The sequence below is a fragment of the Pteronotus mesoamericanus genome, unplaced genomic scaffold (assembly GCF_021234165.1).
Source record: "Pteronotus mesoamericanus isolate MK-2021 breed Mesoamerican mustached bat unplaced genomic scaffold, CSHL_Meso_final scaffold_85, whole genome shotgun sequence".
Classification (NCBI taxonomy): Eukaryota; Metazoa; Chordata; class Mammalia; order Chiroptera; family Mormoopidae; genus Pteronotus; species Pteronotus mesoamericanus.
In genome coordinates this window covers 70,350,322-70,369,575 of record NW_026555329.1, presented here as the reverse complement: position 1 = coordinate 70,369,575, position 19,254 = coordinate 70,350,322, and the positions used below count along the sequence as shown (strand labels likewise).

General features: G+C 41.6%; 1 protein-coding gene across 6 annotated transcripts in view; it reads right to left on the bottom strand.

Moving 5' to 3' along the window:
• The window catches only part of CALD1 (caldesmon 1), a 190,588-nt gene that overhangs the window by 36,509 nt on the left and 134,825 nt on the right, over positions 1 to 19,254 (bottom strand). For all 6 annotated transcript variants that reach the window (XM_054563956.1, XM_054563958.1, XM_054563960.1 and 3 more), the window contains one exon: positions 1,139 to 1,285. In XM_054563956.1, coding sequence (XP_054419931.1) covers positions 1,139 to 1,285 — 147 coding nt within the window. The remainder of the gene's footprint in view (positions 1 to 1,138; positions 1,286 to 19,254) is intronic.

The following is a 19,254-nucleotide window of genomic DNA, read 5'->3' as shown; positions in this document are numbered from 1 at the left end:
CAAAGCCAAGTAGTGAATCCCAGAGAATATACCTACAATCCTTTTGTTACGTTGCTCCCTAATCAGGAGCTACTTACCAAGAGACAAGGTCTCTATTTCTCCACCTAACCAATTAGTTTCCTTATTGAATTCACCCTGCCTACTAACATTTTCAAGACTGCCTTCAGAAACCTCCTGTGTACCCACTCAAATTTGGGCTAAAAAGGCCAACACTCTTTCCATTCAGAATTTTCTAGACAGACTGAATTAAAGAAACTATCAAGAGTGCCCTCCCAACACACACAAAATAAAACAAACTAAAACCAAAATCATATACAAGATTTTATATGGTGGTTTCATTATATTTAATCAGTCCATAGCTATACATTAACATTAACTTTTCCCTCCATTTTCCCCTCTAAATAGCCCCATCTTTTCACACCTTGAGGCATATAAATGACATATACTAACCATTAGCTTAATGGACTATGTGACCTTATGTGTCTGAACTTGTAAAAGTCCCTTTTGAAGAAGCTGAATCTCTTAAGTGCTCTCCACTTTCCTAATTTCTACCAGGGTATGTATAGGAAAAATGTAGATGTAAACTCATAAGCTTGTTTAAATAATTACATTAAACTAAACAGGATTCTGTACCTTGCTGAATATTGTAGTGATCACAGAATATCAATTCAGGCTGCATATCAGGAAAAATCAGACATTTGCAAACCATGACTACTTTGAAAATTGAAGTATTATCTGTCACTGATAGGTACAGAGGACTATTAAATTAATAAATCTTTAGTTCAAAACAGATAGCAATAGGTTAAAGAGTAAATGTAAATAGTTCTCCTTACTTAAAACTATAACCCACCATACAGAGTAAATGAAAAAAAATTACTAGATAATAAAGTCATTCAACTGGGGTACATTTGGGGAATGAGGTGGGGGGAGAGAAGGGAGTAGTGGTGTTCCAATGTCAAAATCAGTTTGTTCAATCTGATTATTTGCTAAAATGGCCATTAAATAATTAAACAAATGAGATAGACTGAAGAGGGTTGAGTTGGGCAGAGAAGGGAATGCTTCGCCCAACGCCTTCCATTCAACAGCCAGGCTAAGTGAGAAGCAACCTAGAAAGTCTCCGTTCTGAAGAGGACAGTACCTGTTCTGGGCGTGAACCTCCACCTGGTCGGTCGCCTGCCCCAGTGATTCTTCTTCTTGCTTCTGCCGCAGCCTTTCCTGTCGGGCTCGCCGGCGCCGCTCCCGGGCGGCCTCTTCCTCATCGTCGTCATTCCTCTGGTAGGCGATTCTGCAATATCACGAAAACCACCTTTTGAGCATGTCAACCGCCAATCAGCTTCACCAGCTTCTTGGCAGGAGCAGCCCTCAGTCCGTTTCTGACCTTGACTCCTTACTAAACCAGAGGCCTAAAAGGATGGTTCCTTTCTTTAAGTTTAGAGACTCACTCTGTCTCGTTTTCAAGCTGTTACGTATCTGAAAAGCACTAATCCGATATCCATAGAAGATAATGTGCAATGGCCCAATAAACAGTTTAAATTTAAAAGTGAACACAAAAGCAGGTTGCCTTCAGAGACTGTGTTGGCATATTTAGATTTCCTGACTAAGCTGATGACTAGCATCTAAGATTTAGAAGCAGAAATCCAAAGCGTTGAACTAAAAATAATCAAAATACGTATTAAAAAGGCTCAGCACGTGTACTCATTATTTGTGTAGACATTGTCACAAGCTCAGAAAAGAATCAAGTTAAGTGACCAAACCAGAACTTTGGCATTAAAAAGCCCAAATCGCTAATTCAAATTGAGAGCAGGATATCCTTTTGACTTGGATTTTATTTTTTCCTTTTAGTCTATTTTCACTGGAGAGAGAAGGTGACAACTAATAGGGGGCTTCAAAGTCAGTGCAGCTCCCTCTAAGGCTCCTCTTTTGCTCTACAATATGCTTTAGTATCTCACCCACAGACCGGGCACATCAGGGCAGCCCACACGGGTATGTTTAGGTAGAAACTTAAGGGCTAGGGTAGGTAGAAGAGGCACAGAGGGCTTTGCATGTATAGACTTTATTTAGCTTTCATAGTTCCAGCTGAAGGAAACACCTAGTTAGGGAAATTACACAATCAATATCACCACATTAAATATGGTGTCCTTAGTACTTATTCTCCAATAAAGAACAGGAGCTGGGAGCTCCAGATGCCCAGACTCAAGAAGAAATGCCCTGCACGGTTAATGCGGATACTTTGGAAAGAGTGTCGTGTATGGGGATACACAACGCCAAGAGGCACGGGCGTGCTGGCCCAGGGACAAGCACCCCGACGGGCCCACGGGTTGGAATGGAGCTGCGATGTGCAGGAGGCCACTTTCTACGTTGGACAGTTAAAGTGCTTTTATTACGACATAACTTACATATCTACAGATAGATACCCAGGTAGGTCAAAGTTTCATGCTTATAATTCTTACATAACAACAAAGCTAAAATAATTTGCAGATGAAAGAAAACAAAACCATGGAACCATTTCTCCCGACAGTATGAACCTAACATGACTGACAGAGGTTGGTTGTTGTAAGATTGACAAACCAGGCCTGTTTAGGCTTAGATTTGGTGCTTTACTTCATATGTCTCTCTCTTTTGACTTCCATAATACAAATGTTATGATTTTTTTTCACCTCGGTATCTTATTAAAAACAAAGTGAACAACTCCTAAGGCTGGCTGGTTTGTTCTGTGCTACTTCAGAAAAATATAACTTCATACTTACTGAGAACAATACTCAAATTCCAATGTAAATAAAATGTCACTGACTGATTTATTTCCACAAATGCGGCAGGAAGGGCAGGCACTGTGATATAGTCGAAAGATAGCTGGGTTAGTACTCAGAAATCCTGGTTTCTAGAACTGGCCCCTTACTAGCTGGCAGCCCTTGATTAACCAGAGTTAAACGTCTTTGTCTATAACCCGTGACAGTCAAATGAAATCACGAATGTTGTGGTAAATAAAGCATTCTACAGCGTAATCTTTTATTGTTCTTAGGGAAGGGCGGTTGAGGAGCTGCTTTGTGAGGGAAGATGAGTTCAATTTTAGACTTGTTGAACTTGAGGTGACAGCGTGACATGATGTGAATGCTCCCTTCTAATTTAATCACATTGTAATTTGCAGTCAAAAGACCTTCCCAGTGGCTTGGCTTCAGTCTTCAGATTCTTGGCCTAATATCCCTTTGGCTTGTTTCTCCGCAGACAGCTTTAACCACAGCAGGGTCCTTAATGACTGCTTCCCAAGCTAATCAAACACAAAGTCTTAATACGTTCTTCTACATCTCTGGATCAGCCATGGGGTCTTGGCTATTACTGGGGCCTTCTTTTTCCAAGACAAGCAAAAGACATAAAGGCTCATATGGGCCAACCTACGCTACAAGCAGAACCGTCCCCCCTTCCTAAATGGAATTTCACTTTTAGACCTTCATTTCCCACAATGTTTGAACAATTTGAGATGTTACTGTCTTCCTCCCACTTACCCATGTGCTTTGTGGCTGGATGTTGTTGGCTTTTGGCTCTGACACACACTTGATTTGCCGTTGAGGCCAAGTCACACTTGGCCTTTCTTCACCTTAGATTTTTCATTGGCGGAGTGGCCTGAACAACCAGACCACCCCCAGCCTCCTCTAACTCTTCTCACTTTGTAGAGCTTGAAATTTACCGTCAATCCCTCTTTCGCTACTGCATCACCTAGGACACACAGTTCCCAGGACTAGATGTTTAAGGATCTTTTATTACTACTAATAAATACACATATTAAAATTATTTTCAAAGTTAAAAACAACAACAAGAGCCCAAATAGCTTCATGGTATTTCAAATCATAACAAGCCCAGTTGCTGACTCAATGACCTATCAGTTGACTTTGTATGTGAAGTTGTGTCCATACTAAAGGACTTGATATGTGTGGAAATTCTTTAGGCTTGAGACTCTCCATACCAGCCCTTGGTGTGTGCAAAGCCAGGTAGCTTCTTGCTTTTAGGTCTGCCCCACAGCAACCTACCTCTCACATAGTTATCACAGGTTTATATATTTTTTTCAAAATTGAAAAAACTTAAGTGTTCATTTTTTTATTCTAAAAGTAATATACACTTATTTTCTTAAACCAGACAAGGCAAAATGTAAAAAAGAGAAACTAAAAATTAACTCCCTCATCATACCACTCATGATTAATATTTGATGCATTCTACCAGACATATTCCTATGCATCATACATACTTACATTTTTAACAAAGTGGGATGATGTTTTTCATATATATATATGTATATGTATAATTTTATAAACAGTTTAAAAAATTTACCTCATGACTATTTTTTAACATATGCAAAATATAATTTTCACAGCAACACAGAATTCTATATATAGATGTACAAAGTAATTATGTGGATGTACTATGATCTATTTAACTCACTTTCTACTGATGGACAGTTAAGATTTTTGCCAACTTTATGTTCTTATAAACAATGCTGCATAGGACACCATTGTAACTATACTTTTACCACTTGTTCATTTAGTTATCTAGGAAAAATTCTCAGATGTTAGAATTTCTGAGTTTAAGAGTATGTTCACTGTAGAGGCGTTTGATACACATTGACAAATTGCCCTCCAGAAAGGTATGTGACGCCAGTAATGCCCGTGAGTGCTCATTTCACCATAAGCAGGTTTATGCAAAAAGATGAGTACACAGCACCCTTAATCCATCCAAGTACTAACACAACCACCCCTGCTTTATGCTCCAGTTAAAGAAGTAATGTTAACATTTCTAACTTCCCACACACCAGATGCAAACATATTGAAATGCTGCTGACTAGTAAGAAATTGTACCTAACCACCCACTGGACTGTGATAAAAGCATACCAGTCCATTCGCTGCCTCTGTGAGGCTTCAGCAGATGCGGCGTTCACCAGTCTGCTGTGCTCTCCACTACAAAGACGCCGCTGTTCCCACATGATTCAGAGGCAGTGTGGGACCTGAGCTTCCTCTGAATCATCTGGGAAAGATTAAACCATGTCTATTAGAGTTTTAATCAAATGTATTTTATTTCATTAAAAAAAACAACCCAGGTAACCACAAACGATATGTGAAGTATCAAAACCCATGACTTTCCCACCCTGCTGGGTGTGAGCAGCTTTACTGTGGAGTATTCTGCTCTAGTGTTTGGTAGCTGCCTTGGCTCACCTTTTGGCACGAACACTTGGACAAAGGTATGATTGACCATACTGAAGGGGGCCAGCGCTGCGTCTTATAAACCATGGCATTTATACACACTTGCCCTTACTGCAGAGCAAAATGATTTGTCAAGTACATGGGAGAAATAAAGAAAAGTGTGTGCGCATGTGTGTGCGCGCGTGCGCGTGTGTAAGTGTTAAACAGTCTCAGAAGTCCATAATCATTACATGATGTTATTAGACTGTGTCAGTGGTATGAACAAAGTAGAGAGACCTGGCGTTTCTTCCACTCCCAGAACCACTGCTAGAAGGCTCTGGTGTTAAATTATAAGAAAAAACAGATCTAGGCAATGGGAAAACTCTCCTGGAATGCTGTGGCTTTCACACCAATGACATTTTCAGTCTCTACCACTGGAGCGCCACAGCCTCAGGATATTCAAGTAACAAGATAACCGTGTCATGTGACAGAAAGTGTAAATACATAAAAGTAGTGCAGTTATGGCAAATAAGGAAATCACGGAGGAATCAGGGCCTTTATGTTCCAAGGGGCCAGGATCTAAATGAATACGATACGAGAGGAAGGAAGTGACAGGAGCTTCCACTGTAAGAAATCAGAGCAGCGCGAGGTGTCACTTTGCGTTGTGTTCTCCTCACCCCGTCTTCCCTGCATCAAAGATTCCTCAGATTCTAAAGACCTGTGAAACACCAGCAAAATCTCATCTACAATATAGGTGGTTTGAAGAATGTTGCTTTTATTTCCTTTCGTCTTGTCTTTCCCCCCCTATTTTGTTATTTTCTGTTTTGAGAAGACAGTAATCCTTGAGGTTTTCAAGTAGAAATGCTGGCAATAGTATTTTATTAACAAAACAAGATCTCTTATCAGGAAATCATGCTTAAAAATAGAATAAGAAAAAGTAATAACCATTTTTATGATGGGGGCTGATTTTATTACATGTCTAAGAGCATTAAAGTTCCAGAGAGAATGAAAAAAATGATTAAGTGTATACTGAGTATAAATTTACTTATTTCGTGTTGACAATCACAATATTATTCTTAGTAACTAACTAAATAACCAAACAGTTAATCAAGTTTGGATGTTCAATCTTGCAATTCTATTTTTTTTAAAAAATGGCATGTATGATATAATTATTTTTCAACTGAAAAAATTCAATAACATGTTAGATGACTTTTTCAAATCAGTTCACCACGACATAACTTCTTTCTGTCATCTTCTGTATGGGATCCCACGGTTAATTTCACCATTCTCCTATTGATAAGCATTTGGGTTTTTCCCAACTTTTCTCTATGGTATACAGTGCTGTAATGCCTTCTTGTGCACACATGTGTTTCTCTAGGTAGATATTATGAAGCGGGATAGTCTATGTTCATTTAAATGTAAAAGATTCTGTCAGACTGCGCATCACAATAACTGTTTCAGGTTACACCCTCATGCTCTGTCACTTCAAATAACCAAGACAGATCAACTACAGTTAACGCAGTCCTTCGCTAACTGATAGAGTCAGAGAAAAAATTTCATCTCTTATAGCTTGTACAGCAGTGGTTTCTAACATTTTAAAAGTGAGGATCTCTTTAAAATATCAAGAAAAATTAAGATAGCATGACCATTGCTTATACTTTTGTTATTCATTAATGAAATGTTTTATAAAGTGCTTATAAAAGGGAATCTGTATCTTATAAACCACTGTATTTATATTTATACATATTTGAAGAACAGTCTTTCACATCGGAAATCATTGTTTATCATAAGGCTCCAGGAAACACTTGGTGTGGATGTGATTTTGGGAACCTCTTTCCATAACTTCACCACCAGAGACCCACTGGGGTACAGACAGACATCCAGAGCCACAGAAGAGACTTTGAATTGTCACCTTCTGACCATTTTGGGTTCTCTGACATTCCTCATGCTTGGCAAGCACACACACATGGACAGACACGCACGCAGACTCACAGGCTATGTGAGGAAAACCTCAGAGGAAAGAAAAGGCTCCAACCCTAGAATGAGGCCAATTTAGGAAAGACTTACAGAGGTCCCTTCAGATCAAAGATTCCAAGTCTTTTCATTTTTTTTCATTGTTTCTATCACATTCCTAATATGTAAAAGGAGAATGTTGCGCTTAAAATTCCAACATTAAATAAATAGTTGGCTTTACCCTAAGGCCAGCGGCTCATCTCTCTGCACCTCACTGTACCTCCACGTTCACGGAAGGAGTCATTTGCGAGAAGGCCACATTTGCTGAAGGAGAGATGACGGGTGGTAGGCGAGCCACTCAATCTCGAACAGGATCCGGTCCCAGCTTCCTGCTGTGGGACGCTCCCCGTGCAGGGCAGACCCAGGAGGAAGCCACTAAGGACAACCTCTTCGTTAATTGCTTTTCTTTGATCCCCATCGTCCTTGGTTCTGCCAGTGCCATTGGCTTAATCTGGGCCTTCATATGGGATACAACTTCAAGAGTCAACACTTCACATGGGTTGAAAATGTGCTCGTCAACTCTTAGGGGGCCGGATAACTCACACACACTGCCATTATTCCTTTTCATGTGCCCAAAAACCCCAGCGATGTGCTTTCACAGAATGAAATGCAAGCAGATTCTCCAAATGTACCCAATCAGTTCTGTGAGTTGCTCGCATGCTCTCAGTAAAATCTCCGGCCATGCTGTGATCAGGAGGGAAAAATGCTGAGCAACTGAAGTGAGTCATATGTACCCCGCAGATTTGCTGTATGTTTGAAAATTAAAGGAGGTTTATGGAAACATTCCAGGCTCTTAAATATGATTCTGTCTATATGTGGTATCTGCAAAATGTGGTGGTTTCATTTCATGCACATAAGGCCCAATTTTGAATGTTTTACCCTTGGATTCCTTAAAAAAGAGGCACTAAAAATTAAAACAGAGAAAAAAAAATCCAGAAAATATAAATATTTTTCAAGTCAGACTATGTTTAGAAATGGATTAGAAGCCAATCATCAATTGGTCTGTTTGCAATTAATATAAAATAGAATAAAAGAAAGCCCCCTTGAATTTGTATATATTTAACAGGGGAAGGAATGTAACAATATGCCGAGTTTCATTGCAGGATTCATTGCTCAATCAGTCATGCGCCTTTTTCCAGGTGAAGGCCTGCGAGGCGCTACATTACTCTGAAGAAATTTACCTGGGAAGAGAGGTGCGCCTCACCTTGTCTATTTCCCTGCCTCCCACCCCACGTCTCTGTACATACACCAACCTGAGAATTACCAAAGCTGCACACCAACCATAACTTTTGGTTCTCAATAGTAAGATGTTGTGTGCTCACACACGTGGGCGGTTCTTTTCTATGCTGTCACCACAAAAGATCCACCAGCCTCCCATATACTTTATACAATGGCGTCACCCCATCGTCACATGTGTTTCCATAACCGCAGACCATGGTGGGTAAACATGTGCTACAGAGCAGAGTAGAAAGAAACGTCAGCCTGTGGAAGGAAATCCTCTTTGCTTCGCCTCGGTATGCTATCGTACCAGGCTGGTCCTTAGTGCTTTATGACCAAAGCGTCAGGTCTGACTGATCACATCAGGTTAGAAGGGACCTGGGGTTTCTGGGAGTTCGGATTCTGACCCAAGCTTGTCTGGCTAACTAAGGTTTGCTGGAACGCAGTGTTCAGAACGGTCCTGCTCCAGGGCAGGCAGACTCCTAAACTTACTGACTCATTTCTAATTCAATGCAGGTAGTCACAGGAAACTTTTAAAAGATGGGTTCTAATTGTTTGGGGTCAGTATTTTAAGTTAAAAAGATGCTTACCATGAAATATATCGTATCCATAAATGAGTGTATAATATATGACCATTTAAAAGAATAATAATGACGAAACAAACACCTATACAATACCTACTACCCAGCCTAGACGGCGTCAGCACCTTGGAGAGCCGTAAGTGCACCTTTTCAGTCCCATCCCTATTTCTTTTTAAGTGCTTCTACATAACCTCTAGCCTGAATTTTGGGGTATTTTAGTTATTTTCTTTGTAGTTTTTACCCGCAAATTATGCATGCCTAAGTGATTCCATTTTTACATTTGCCTTCTTAGAACTTTACATAATCATATTACATGCAGTACGTTTCCTAGACACTCCCTGTTTGTGAGAATAGCTGTAGTTTATAATAATAGATGAGGCACAGGGTTGCCAAACGTTTCCCGAGATGCTAGTTGGGATAAGATAAATGTCTAACCTTTTATTCCACTGGTCCCGCTTTCTTTTTTAAAAGTCCACAGATGGTTTGCGATATTCAGTAGAAATAAAAAGGATAGAATTTCAGTTTACTTTCTTACCGAATTGCTATATAGCTCCCAATTACCTTTAAAAAGAACAATGCATCTGTCAATTTTACGTGGAGAGATAATTCCATGACAGTTTCCTGAGATAAGCTAAAATCTATTTATTCTGTCACAAACAGGGCTGAATTTGTATCACTTCTACTACCCTGCCCTATTAAAGCAGTAAGTGTGGTCAGATATGCACAGTTCACTTTCTATTTTATAAATGGTTAGAAAGGAGAGGTATGGAAAGAGAAGGTAGATGTTGGAGAAGACATATTTTTCCCTTCACTTGGTTACTCAAGTTAAACTTTGGCTGAAATGAATGAAAAGAAGTACAAGAAATGTTTAAGTGGCCACTGAGATAATTAAAACAATTGAACTTTCTTCTCTTTCAACTCTTACGTAAGATTCAGCTGGTAAAAAAAAAAGTGGTTAGTCGGGATAAACTCAGTTACAGCCCGAGTTTTCCTAAGTACCACCTTTTCTTCATCTCCAACCTAGGTTTTTTTTTGAATCCTAATAAGAATCTTAAATAACTATTATCATTAATGAACTTAGACTTTTTAAAATGCTGTGAATCAGAAGTAAAATCTGAATGGGGGCATTTTCTGACTTGTATCTATTAAAGGACAATCTTGCTTTAATGTGCTTTAATGGATGTTGTAGATGTGGACAATAAACCTTGGGCTTAGGTGTTTTGTTTTTTTTTAGGTAAAAAACAATAAAATAATTCAACCCAGGTGTCAATAGCTTGGCAAACACTGTATTTGCCATTTCTCTCTCTCTCTCTCTCTGTCTGTCTCAGCTCTTTCTCTTGCACATAGGTCTCTGGACCTGTCCCAGAGGAGGGTGCAGGGAAACCTCCGCCTTCCCACCAGCCCATTTGGGTGCACAGATAAACAAGCGGATTCTTGTCATAGTCCAAGACTAAGTATCCTAGAAACAGAAATTTCCATTCCTCTCTTCTAAAGTAAAAACATGAACTCATTTTAGATGAGCCTTATACTTAGTGTGATCTAGAAATTCAAGTCTTACCCCCGAATTTGAAGTATTTGTGCAACGCAGTACAAAGGCCCATAATTTCACGTGGTGGACCTTCAAATTATGGTACCGTTATCACATTGGTACACATTTAGCAAAAGAAACAAAGTGATTGGAAAAATGAAAACAAGATGTCCTTAAGTGGAGATTATGAACCTGTGACTAATTAAGGGGAATCCCTGCGAAGGGAAAGTGGAATTGCAGACAAGCCCGATGGAAATGCACGGGGCATGTGGATGCTGCTAACTAAAGTCTCATGTCTCATGTCAGCCGGGAGGATTCTCCGCAGCCTCTGTAGACAAGCAGTGCTTAATGCAGGGAAATTTATGTGTAATGGGTTTTCATAACAGACCTTTTATGATCCTTCCCTCCGCCCAAAGTGCCCTCTGGAGCTTTCCTGCCTCCACTCTTGTTTTTCTTAATTGGAAAAAGATTTACTATTCATTTCCTCTTTCCCAGTACTTCTCTCTTGGACCCATTTTGTCTATTCAGGTGGTATAGCCTCCCATCTCTCCCCACCCCTCTTTTGGCCTTTCTTTTCCTCTTTAGAAACAGAAAGCTCACATATACTGATAGGTATGACACTGGAGCTTTGTTTCCAGCACCTCTGGTAAAAGGAATGACTGTATTTCTAAAAGAGAGCACCTTTTGGGGTGATTACTGCCTCCCCGACTTGAGAGGCATCGCAGGCCCACCGACCATCCGGCTGGCTCACAGCACCCCTCCACGTGCTAGAATTGCAGAGTTTTGTTTCTAGGCGGTAGCAAATAGAAAGGCCAATCTTGAGAGGAGACAGGAAATGCAAAATGAAGGGCCAAATCCTGGACGTTTGGCTCTTTGCAAACATCATTTATTCTCGCAGGGACCAGAAAGCCAAACACTGCTAATGGGTCCAGCCTCCCTACTGTTGGGAAAGGAAGTCAAGGAGTCTACTTTGCACTTGGCAGATCCTCTTCCTAAGTCAACGGAAACCTTACCTAAGCCGGGGCCCGCTCTGTGGGAGGGGAAAAAGCAGACACCCACTTGTGGTGATTCTGTAAAAAAAAAAAGCCTGTCTGACCAAACCAAATGAAAACCTTCCATGCTTAAGATGCCCTTTGGGTTAATAGAAGAGCCCCCTCCCCCACAAATGAGAATGTTTTAGCAGACGGATTAATACGAAATAAATAAGCACTTATATTTGTGTGTGTTAATTGAATTAGAATTATCAGCAGCTTAAGAATCAGACAGCCATCCTTGGACAGCACTCAAACTGCCTGAGGGTACCTGTCTGTAGCAGCAGATTTCTACCCCCAACAATAGATTATTAACCGACAAGGCTTGTGCCATCTTCTCACTAGCTCTCAGTGCAATCACTACTTCCTTAAAATTGTTACCTAGTACAAGTGGCACTGTTTCAGAAGGGGATATAACCAACTTTATTCAAAAAATGTCACATCCTCTAATAACAAATCACAAAGGCACAGTATTGGCACTGGCTCAAGAATTTCTAATCTTGTGTACCTTCCTTTCCCCAGCCAAGCCACTGATCCACGTGGTACCTGGATTTCAAGGGGAAGACAGTTAAATTCCGGTGGGACATCAGAATGGCGAGGTCTGGGCAGCAAAGGGGGCTGCATGCAGGACTTAGACCCTGAGGATGAGGTGGCGGGTGATGAAGGTGAAGTCTTAACTTGCGATAGTGGTATGCTGCTTGGGAATGCCACTCCACCATGCAAAGTGACACCCAGGTGGCTGGAACTAGCAATCCATTCAACAGTTATTTATGGAGCATTTCCTCTATTCAAGCCGCTGAGGGTGAACACCAAGATGACTGAAACCCTTGCAAGGGATTTGTAATCCTGTAGGGATGTTAAGACGTGTGGTAAATACCACAGGAGACTTACTGATAAAGTGATTTAAAGTTTAGAGGAGAAAGAAGACAATTCCAGCTAAAGGGTCAGAGAAGGCTTCATGGAGAAAGTCATAACTGAGCTGGAACTTTTAGGATTGGGGGCTTGGCGTGGGGGCTGCGGGGCAGGAGAGAACCGGTCCACACACAGAGAGCTCAAACAGAGCAAGGCTGCGGAGTCAGGAAACAGGGCCATGGAAAAGCAAACAGTTCAGTCTGGCCAGAGCTTGGAGTGCATGGAGGGCATTAGTAAGGCTCCAGTTGTGCTCAGCACATGCAGACAGCCAGCTTCTAATAAATGGGGGAGTAAACCGACCATGGGACACAACCTAGGGAGAGAGGCTCCTCCCGCGGCGCTGGCCCTAAGGAAGCACACAGCGAGGATTTTCTAGCTCCAGTCTCTACTCCAGGTGTTTCACTTCACTCTGCAGCTTTCCCCATGAAGTAATGGGCCAGCTACCCAGTATTCAGGGCTCCATAAATCTTAGCTGCAGGGGGAGACTTCGGTTCAGCAAACTCTATGGTCATTTAGAAGAGAAGCGCTCTAGGGGATCCTTCAAGAGCAATAAGCTATGGCTCCCCGTTTTTCAGAACGGCACACATCTCCTTCCCTATTCTTGCCATCTTCTCCACTTTCTTGTATTCACTGTGCCCATAAAGAATTAAATCAGGTTTTCAGTGATTCTGCCTGTAAATCAGACCCCAGGTGAAATCTACCACTGTGGTGCTCTTAGGATATTAGAATAATTAAACTGGAAGAAATTTTGGAGGTTATTTTCAATCCAAGCACCACCTGTCATACGTGGTAATCTGGGGTCTAAGGGGTGAAGTGACTCACACAACTGATCACACAGCCAGGACTAGACCTAGGTCTTTAGTCCCCATACCTGTTTGCTTTTATAACCTAGGACACTGTACGGGCTTTCTTAGGGTGGAGTACAGATTAACAAAGACCTTCAGTCACCTAAGCCAGGGATATGGCTCAAGGGCCACATTGAGCCCATATCCTGTTTTCGTAAATAAACAGTCCGTTTTAAGGTGATGACTTTCTAATTTATAGTCCTAGCTAAGCCTGCTCTCTTAAATTTCTGAATGATTTTCTTCCTTGGTAATGAAATTTCCAGTAAGGAACTTGAGAGTAATGACTTATTCTGGACATCTAATTAGTCCGTGACCCATCCAAAAATTTAAAAAGTCTCCCTGTGCTTGTACTGCACACTCAAATCTTTTTATTTTTGAAGATGGATGGTTCAAAAAAAAAATTCTTTTTTAATTTCTCAGTCATGAACAGTTCCATTCAAGATGGCGGAACAGGAGGGTGCTGCACTCACTTCCTCCCATGACACAAGAAAATCACAACTAAATTATGGAAGGATCGACCTGAATAACCATCTGAGGACAAGATGAACAGAAGCCCTATAACCAAGGCTGTACAGAAGAAGCAACACTGACACATGAAACAGGCTGGCCCCCCACCCATGTATGACGATTGAGAGTCCTGAGGGATATCTCAGCTGCAGGGGTCCCCCTGAGGAGCAAGGGGTTTCTGCTCCATGCTGGACTCCCCAGTCTGGATCACCAAAGCTGGAAAGAGGAGCCCATATAACACCTGGCTGTGAAAATCAGCAGGGATTTTGTCTGTCTTGGGGAGGCAAAAGGCTGTTAGAAACACAGGCATCCTCTCTATTTTTTCAAAGATTTTATGTATTTATTTTTAGAGAGAGGGGAAAGGAGGGAGATAGAGAGACAGAGAAACAGCAATCAGTTGCTTCTTTTACAAGCCCCTTTCAGGGACAGAACTTGCAGCCTAGGCATGTGCCCTGGTCAGGAATTGAACCCATGATCTTTCACTTTGTGGGATAATGCTCAACCAACTGAGTCATACAGTCAGGGCAACACAGGCATTCTCTTAAAACAGCAATTTTCAACCTTTTTCATCTCATGGCACATACAAACTAATTACTAAAAGTCTACAGCACACCAAAAAATATATATGTATTTTTGCCAATCTGACAAAAAAGTATAATTTTGACTCATTCACAGTGCATATCTATTGTTGTGTTGGCTGTTGTCATTTTTTAAATTTGACAATCTAAGGGAAAAGAGGTCGTGTCTCTGACTAAATTGTCAGGTATTGCATGTTTTAAAAATTCTTGTGGCACATCAGAATTTTCTTAAAGTCACTTTCTTAGGGAGTCAGCACACAAACTCTTGCTCACAGGCACTCACCTTGGCCTCTGGTCAAAGGACAGAGGCTCGAGGGGTGCCAGAGACACACAGAGATAAACTGAGCTGTGTGGCTTTGAGGTGAGAGCCGGAGGGACGGCCGCTGTTGTCCCTGTGTTGAGACTTCCTCCCATGCTGCTGATGGATGCCATATTTCCAGAGTTGAGCCCTCTCTCCATGCACGTAAACTGAATTTGCATAGCTGGTGAACTTTATTACCTCCACATTGATGACTACCTGAGGCCCCACCCTCCCAAACTTGAATAAGGCTCCAGGTTCCTCCAGCAGCAACCAGCCTGGGTCTGCACCGCAGTCTTTCTTAAAAACTCTTGAGGAATTCCATCCAGCTCTGGTGATGCCAGAGATAAATAGGAAGAAACTGACTTGTGTGGCTTCAGGGCAAGGGCTGGAGGGATGGTCATCATTGTCCCTGTGTTGAGCTCTCCTCAGGCAGGGCCAAATCTGATTCTACTTAGGCTTTTGAACTCGATAGCTCCACCCTGATGACCTCCTGAGACCCTGTCCCACCCAACAGGCACATGGCCTAAGGCTCTTTTGGAAGCATCCAGGCTGGGCCCAGCACTGTAGTTTTTCTTAAAAACTCTCAAGGAATTCTGTCAAGCTCAGTGGGTCACAGAGAAACACAAGGAGAAACTAAGTGGCATGGCTTCAAGGTGAGGGCTGGAGGGACAACCACCATGTTTAACTCTCCCCTCACATGACCAACTGTGAATCTGCATTAGCCTGGTGAACTCTACCAGCTCTACTCTGACCAATCTCTGAGAATCAACCACAAAGACCCACAGGCCCCGAGCCGGTGGCAGCTGGCCTTGGTGTACCCTGACACTTTTGGTGAGTGGCCTCTGCCCGCACTGGCACTAAATCTGAATCTGTATTAACCTGGTGAACACTACTAGCCCTACCTGGGTGACTCTTTGAGACCCTGCCTCACCCAACTCACATATCATCTGAGGATCTTTCAGTGGCTGAGCCTTTTAAGAAGCTGGCAGGGGTGGGTAGGTCTTGCGGTGCCTTGGGCCTTTTGCTGACCTACCCCAGGCCTGTGCTGTTGGAAGCCAGTCTTGTCTGCAGCACGGACCTTCCCATGTGTATCCAGGCAGCTACCAACGACAGGTCACACTGTAGCTCCTAACAGGTAGCCAAGTGCTGGACACAGGCAGTGTCTGACATTGACCTGCATGGGAGTCCCTCTCAAGAGGCGCTAGAACCCATACATTTGCTGGTGGGCTTCAGACCACAACAGCATGCTACCTGATTAGTTCCATAAATGGCACTCCCAAAGGGAGGCCTTGGCAAACACCAGATCCCAAGGGGACAGATCTCACTGTGTGGGGTCAGGCCTCACACAGCAGCTTGTATGCTGTTATTGTGGCTAATCCTCACAGCCAGCCAGCCTGAGGGTCAGTCTCATCCACTGACATATCTACAGCAGTCAAGGCTCAACTACAACAGGAGAACACACACAATTCACACGAGGAGCACCTGACTAAGGTGATCAGGGAGATTCTGCCACTGGGTCCCACAGGACACCTGTTACCTAAGGCCACACTGCCAAGATTGGGAGCTGTAGCAGGTCTACATCCAGTTCATTTCTAATACATAGAAACAGACACAGAAAAGCAACCAAAATGAGGAGACAAAGAAATATGTCCCAAAAGAAAGAACAGGAAAATTTCCAGAAGAGAAACTAAATGAAATAGAGGCAAGAAATCTACCAGAAACTGAGTTAAAACCACAAGTTATAAGGATGTTCTGGGAAGTCTAGGGGAAGAATAGGGGAACTTACGGAGAACTTCAACGAAGAGATAGTAAGCACAAAAAAAGGACATAAAAACTATTAAAAAAGAACCAGTCAGGAAGGAATAATACACTAGAAGAAATCAAAAGTAGATTACATGAGGCAGAAGACTGAATCAGTAATTTGGAAGATAAGGTAGCAGAAAACACCCAATCAGAACAGAAAAGGGAATTTTCTTTTTCTTTCTTTCTTTCTTTCTTTCTTTCTTTCTTTCTTTCTTTCTTTCTTTCTTTCTTTCTTCTTGGATTTTTGGAATAGTCTCAGGAGGACAAGGGTTAGCTCTTTTTTTTTTTCTTTCTTTCTTTCTTTTTTAATAGGATTCATATTGTAGTTTTCATTTTAGAAATGTAGAAACCTGGCTGTGGTTAATAATCTGCTAGGTTGCCAAGCCAGTCTAATCACATATTTTCTTCTATTTGAACTCCCCCCACTACTCCCCCAACATCTTTTTTTTCTTTGTGTTGTTCTTTTTTTTTAAATTTATTTACTTTTCAAATACATTTGTCTCTGCCTTCTCCCCACCACTTTCCCTTGCCCCATCCCTCCCCCCCCAACCCTTCTCCTCAACGGCGAAAGAAAACATCAGCAAAATGAAAAGGGAGCCAACCACATGGGAAAATATATTTGATAATGATACATCAGATAGAGGTTTGATCTCCCAGATATATAAAGAACTCACTCGACTCCACTCCAAGAAGACAAATGATCCAATCAAAAAATGGGCAAAGGACCTGGGCAGACGCTTTTTTAAGGAGGAGATACAGAGGGCCCAGAGGCATTTGAAAGGATGCTCAGCATCACTAGCCATCAGAGAAATGCAGATCAAAACCACCATGAGGTACCACCTCACACCGGTCAGAATGGCTATCATAAACAGATCCACAAACAACAGGTGCTGGCGAGGCTGTGGAGAAAAGGGAACCCTAGTACACTGTTGGTGGGAATGCAGACTGGTGCAGCCATTGTGGAAAGCAGTGTGGAATTTCCTCAAAAAGCTGAAAATGGAACTGCCTTTTGATCCAGGGATTCCCCTGCTGGGACTATACCCTAAGAACACCAAAACGCCAATACAAAAGAACCTATACACCCCAATGTTCATAGAAGCACAATTTACAATAGCCAAGTGTTGGAAGCAACCTAAATGCCCATCAGTAGATGATTGGATCAAAAAATTATGGTACATATACACAATGGAATACTATGCAGCAGAAAGAAAAAAAGAACTACCAAACTTCGCGACAGCATGGATGAAACTGGAGAGCATCATGCTAAGCGAAATAAGCCAGGGGGCGAAAGACAAATACCATATGATCTCACCTATAAGCGGAACCTAACCAACAATGCAAAGATGCAAGGAAAATATGACCAGCAACACTGAAAGGAAAAGAAATCAACAGAGACAAGAGGGAAGGGGAGGGCAGAGAAAGGGAAGGGAAGGGGAAAGTCAAGGAACATATAGCAAGGACTCATGGACAAAACCAAAGAGAAAAAGGAATTTTAAAGAAGAGGAAGTTTAAGGGACCTCTGGGACAACATCAAGCATAACAACATTTGCATCATACAGGTGCCAGAAGGAGAACAAAGTGCAAGGAACTGAGGACCTATATGAAGAAATAAGGACTGAAAACTTCCCTAACATGGTAAAGAAAAAAGACATATACATCCAGGTAGTGCAGGTAGTGCAGAGTCCCAAACAAGATGAACCCAAAGCATTCCACACCAAGACATCATAATTAAAATGGCCAAGTTAAAAGATAGAAAGAGGATCTTAAAAGCAGCAAGAGAGAGTTACCCACAAGGGAACTCCCGTAAGATTGTCAGCTGATTTTTAATCAGAAACATGCCAGGTCAGAAGGGAGTGGACAAAATTTTCAAAATATGAAAAGCAAGGATTTACAATCTAGATTACTCTACCCAGCAAAGCAATCATTTAGAATCAAAGGGCAGATAGAGAGCTTCCCAGACAAATTAAAAAAAAAAAAAAAAAAGCTAAAGGATTTCATCACTACTAAAGCAGCATTACAAGAAATGTTAAAGAGTCTTGAAGAAGAAGGTGGGGTGATACGGGGACAAAAGGGGGAAGGGGAAGGAAAAGGAGAAAGAGAAGAGGAAGAATCAAATATATAAATAATAAAATGACAATAAATGCCTATCTATCAAAAATTATTATTTTTTGCTTTAGAGTATGTGTATTGGAGCTGGGGACAGTGAAACATGGAAGGGTTTAGGATAGAAGAAGCAACAGGAGAGAGCACAGGCGGGGCCACTTCAGCCTCTAGAAATGCTACAGAAAAGAAATGAACCAAGGTGAAGCTGCTCCCTGAAAAGTCAGAGAAAAAAGGCCTCGGAGACAGGTTCAGGGGTTTTGTTGTCCACTGTTCCCCTGGTTTCACGTCCCATAAGGGCCCACAGAGTTTAAAAAAAAAAAGTACATGCCTAAGAGAAGAGCATGGGCATACTCCCAAGAGGGTGTGAATAATTACTTTAAATGCAAATGGATTAAACGTTCCAATCAAAAGATATAGGGTAGCCAAATGGATAGGAAAATAAGACTTATACATATGTTGTATACAAGAGACCCACTTCAGAGCAAAAGATACACAGACTGAAAGTAAATGGGTGGAAAACAATATTTCATACAAATGGAAATTAAAAAAATAAAGCTCAGGTAGCAATACTTATATCAGACAAAATAGCCTTTAAAATGGAGGTTATAATAAGAGACAAAGAAGGACATTACATAATGATAAAGGGATCGATCCAACAAGAGGATGTAA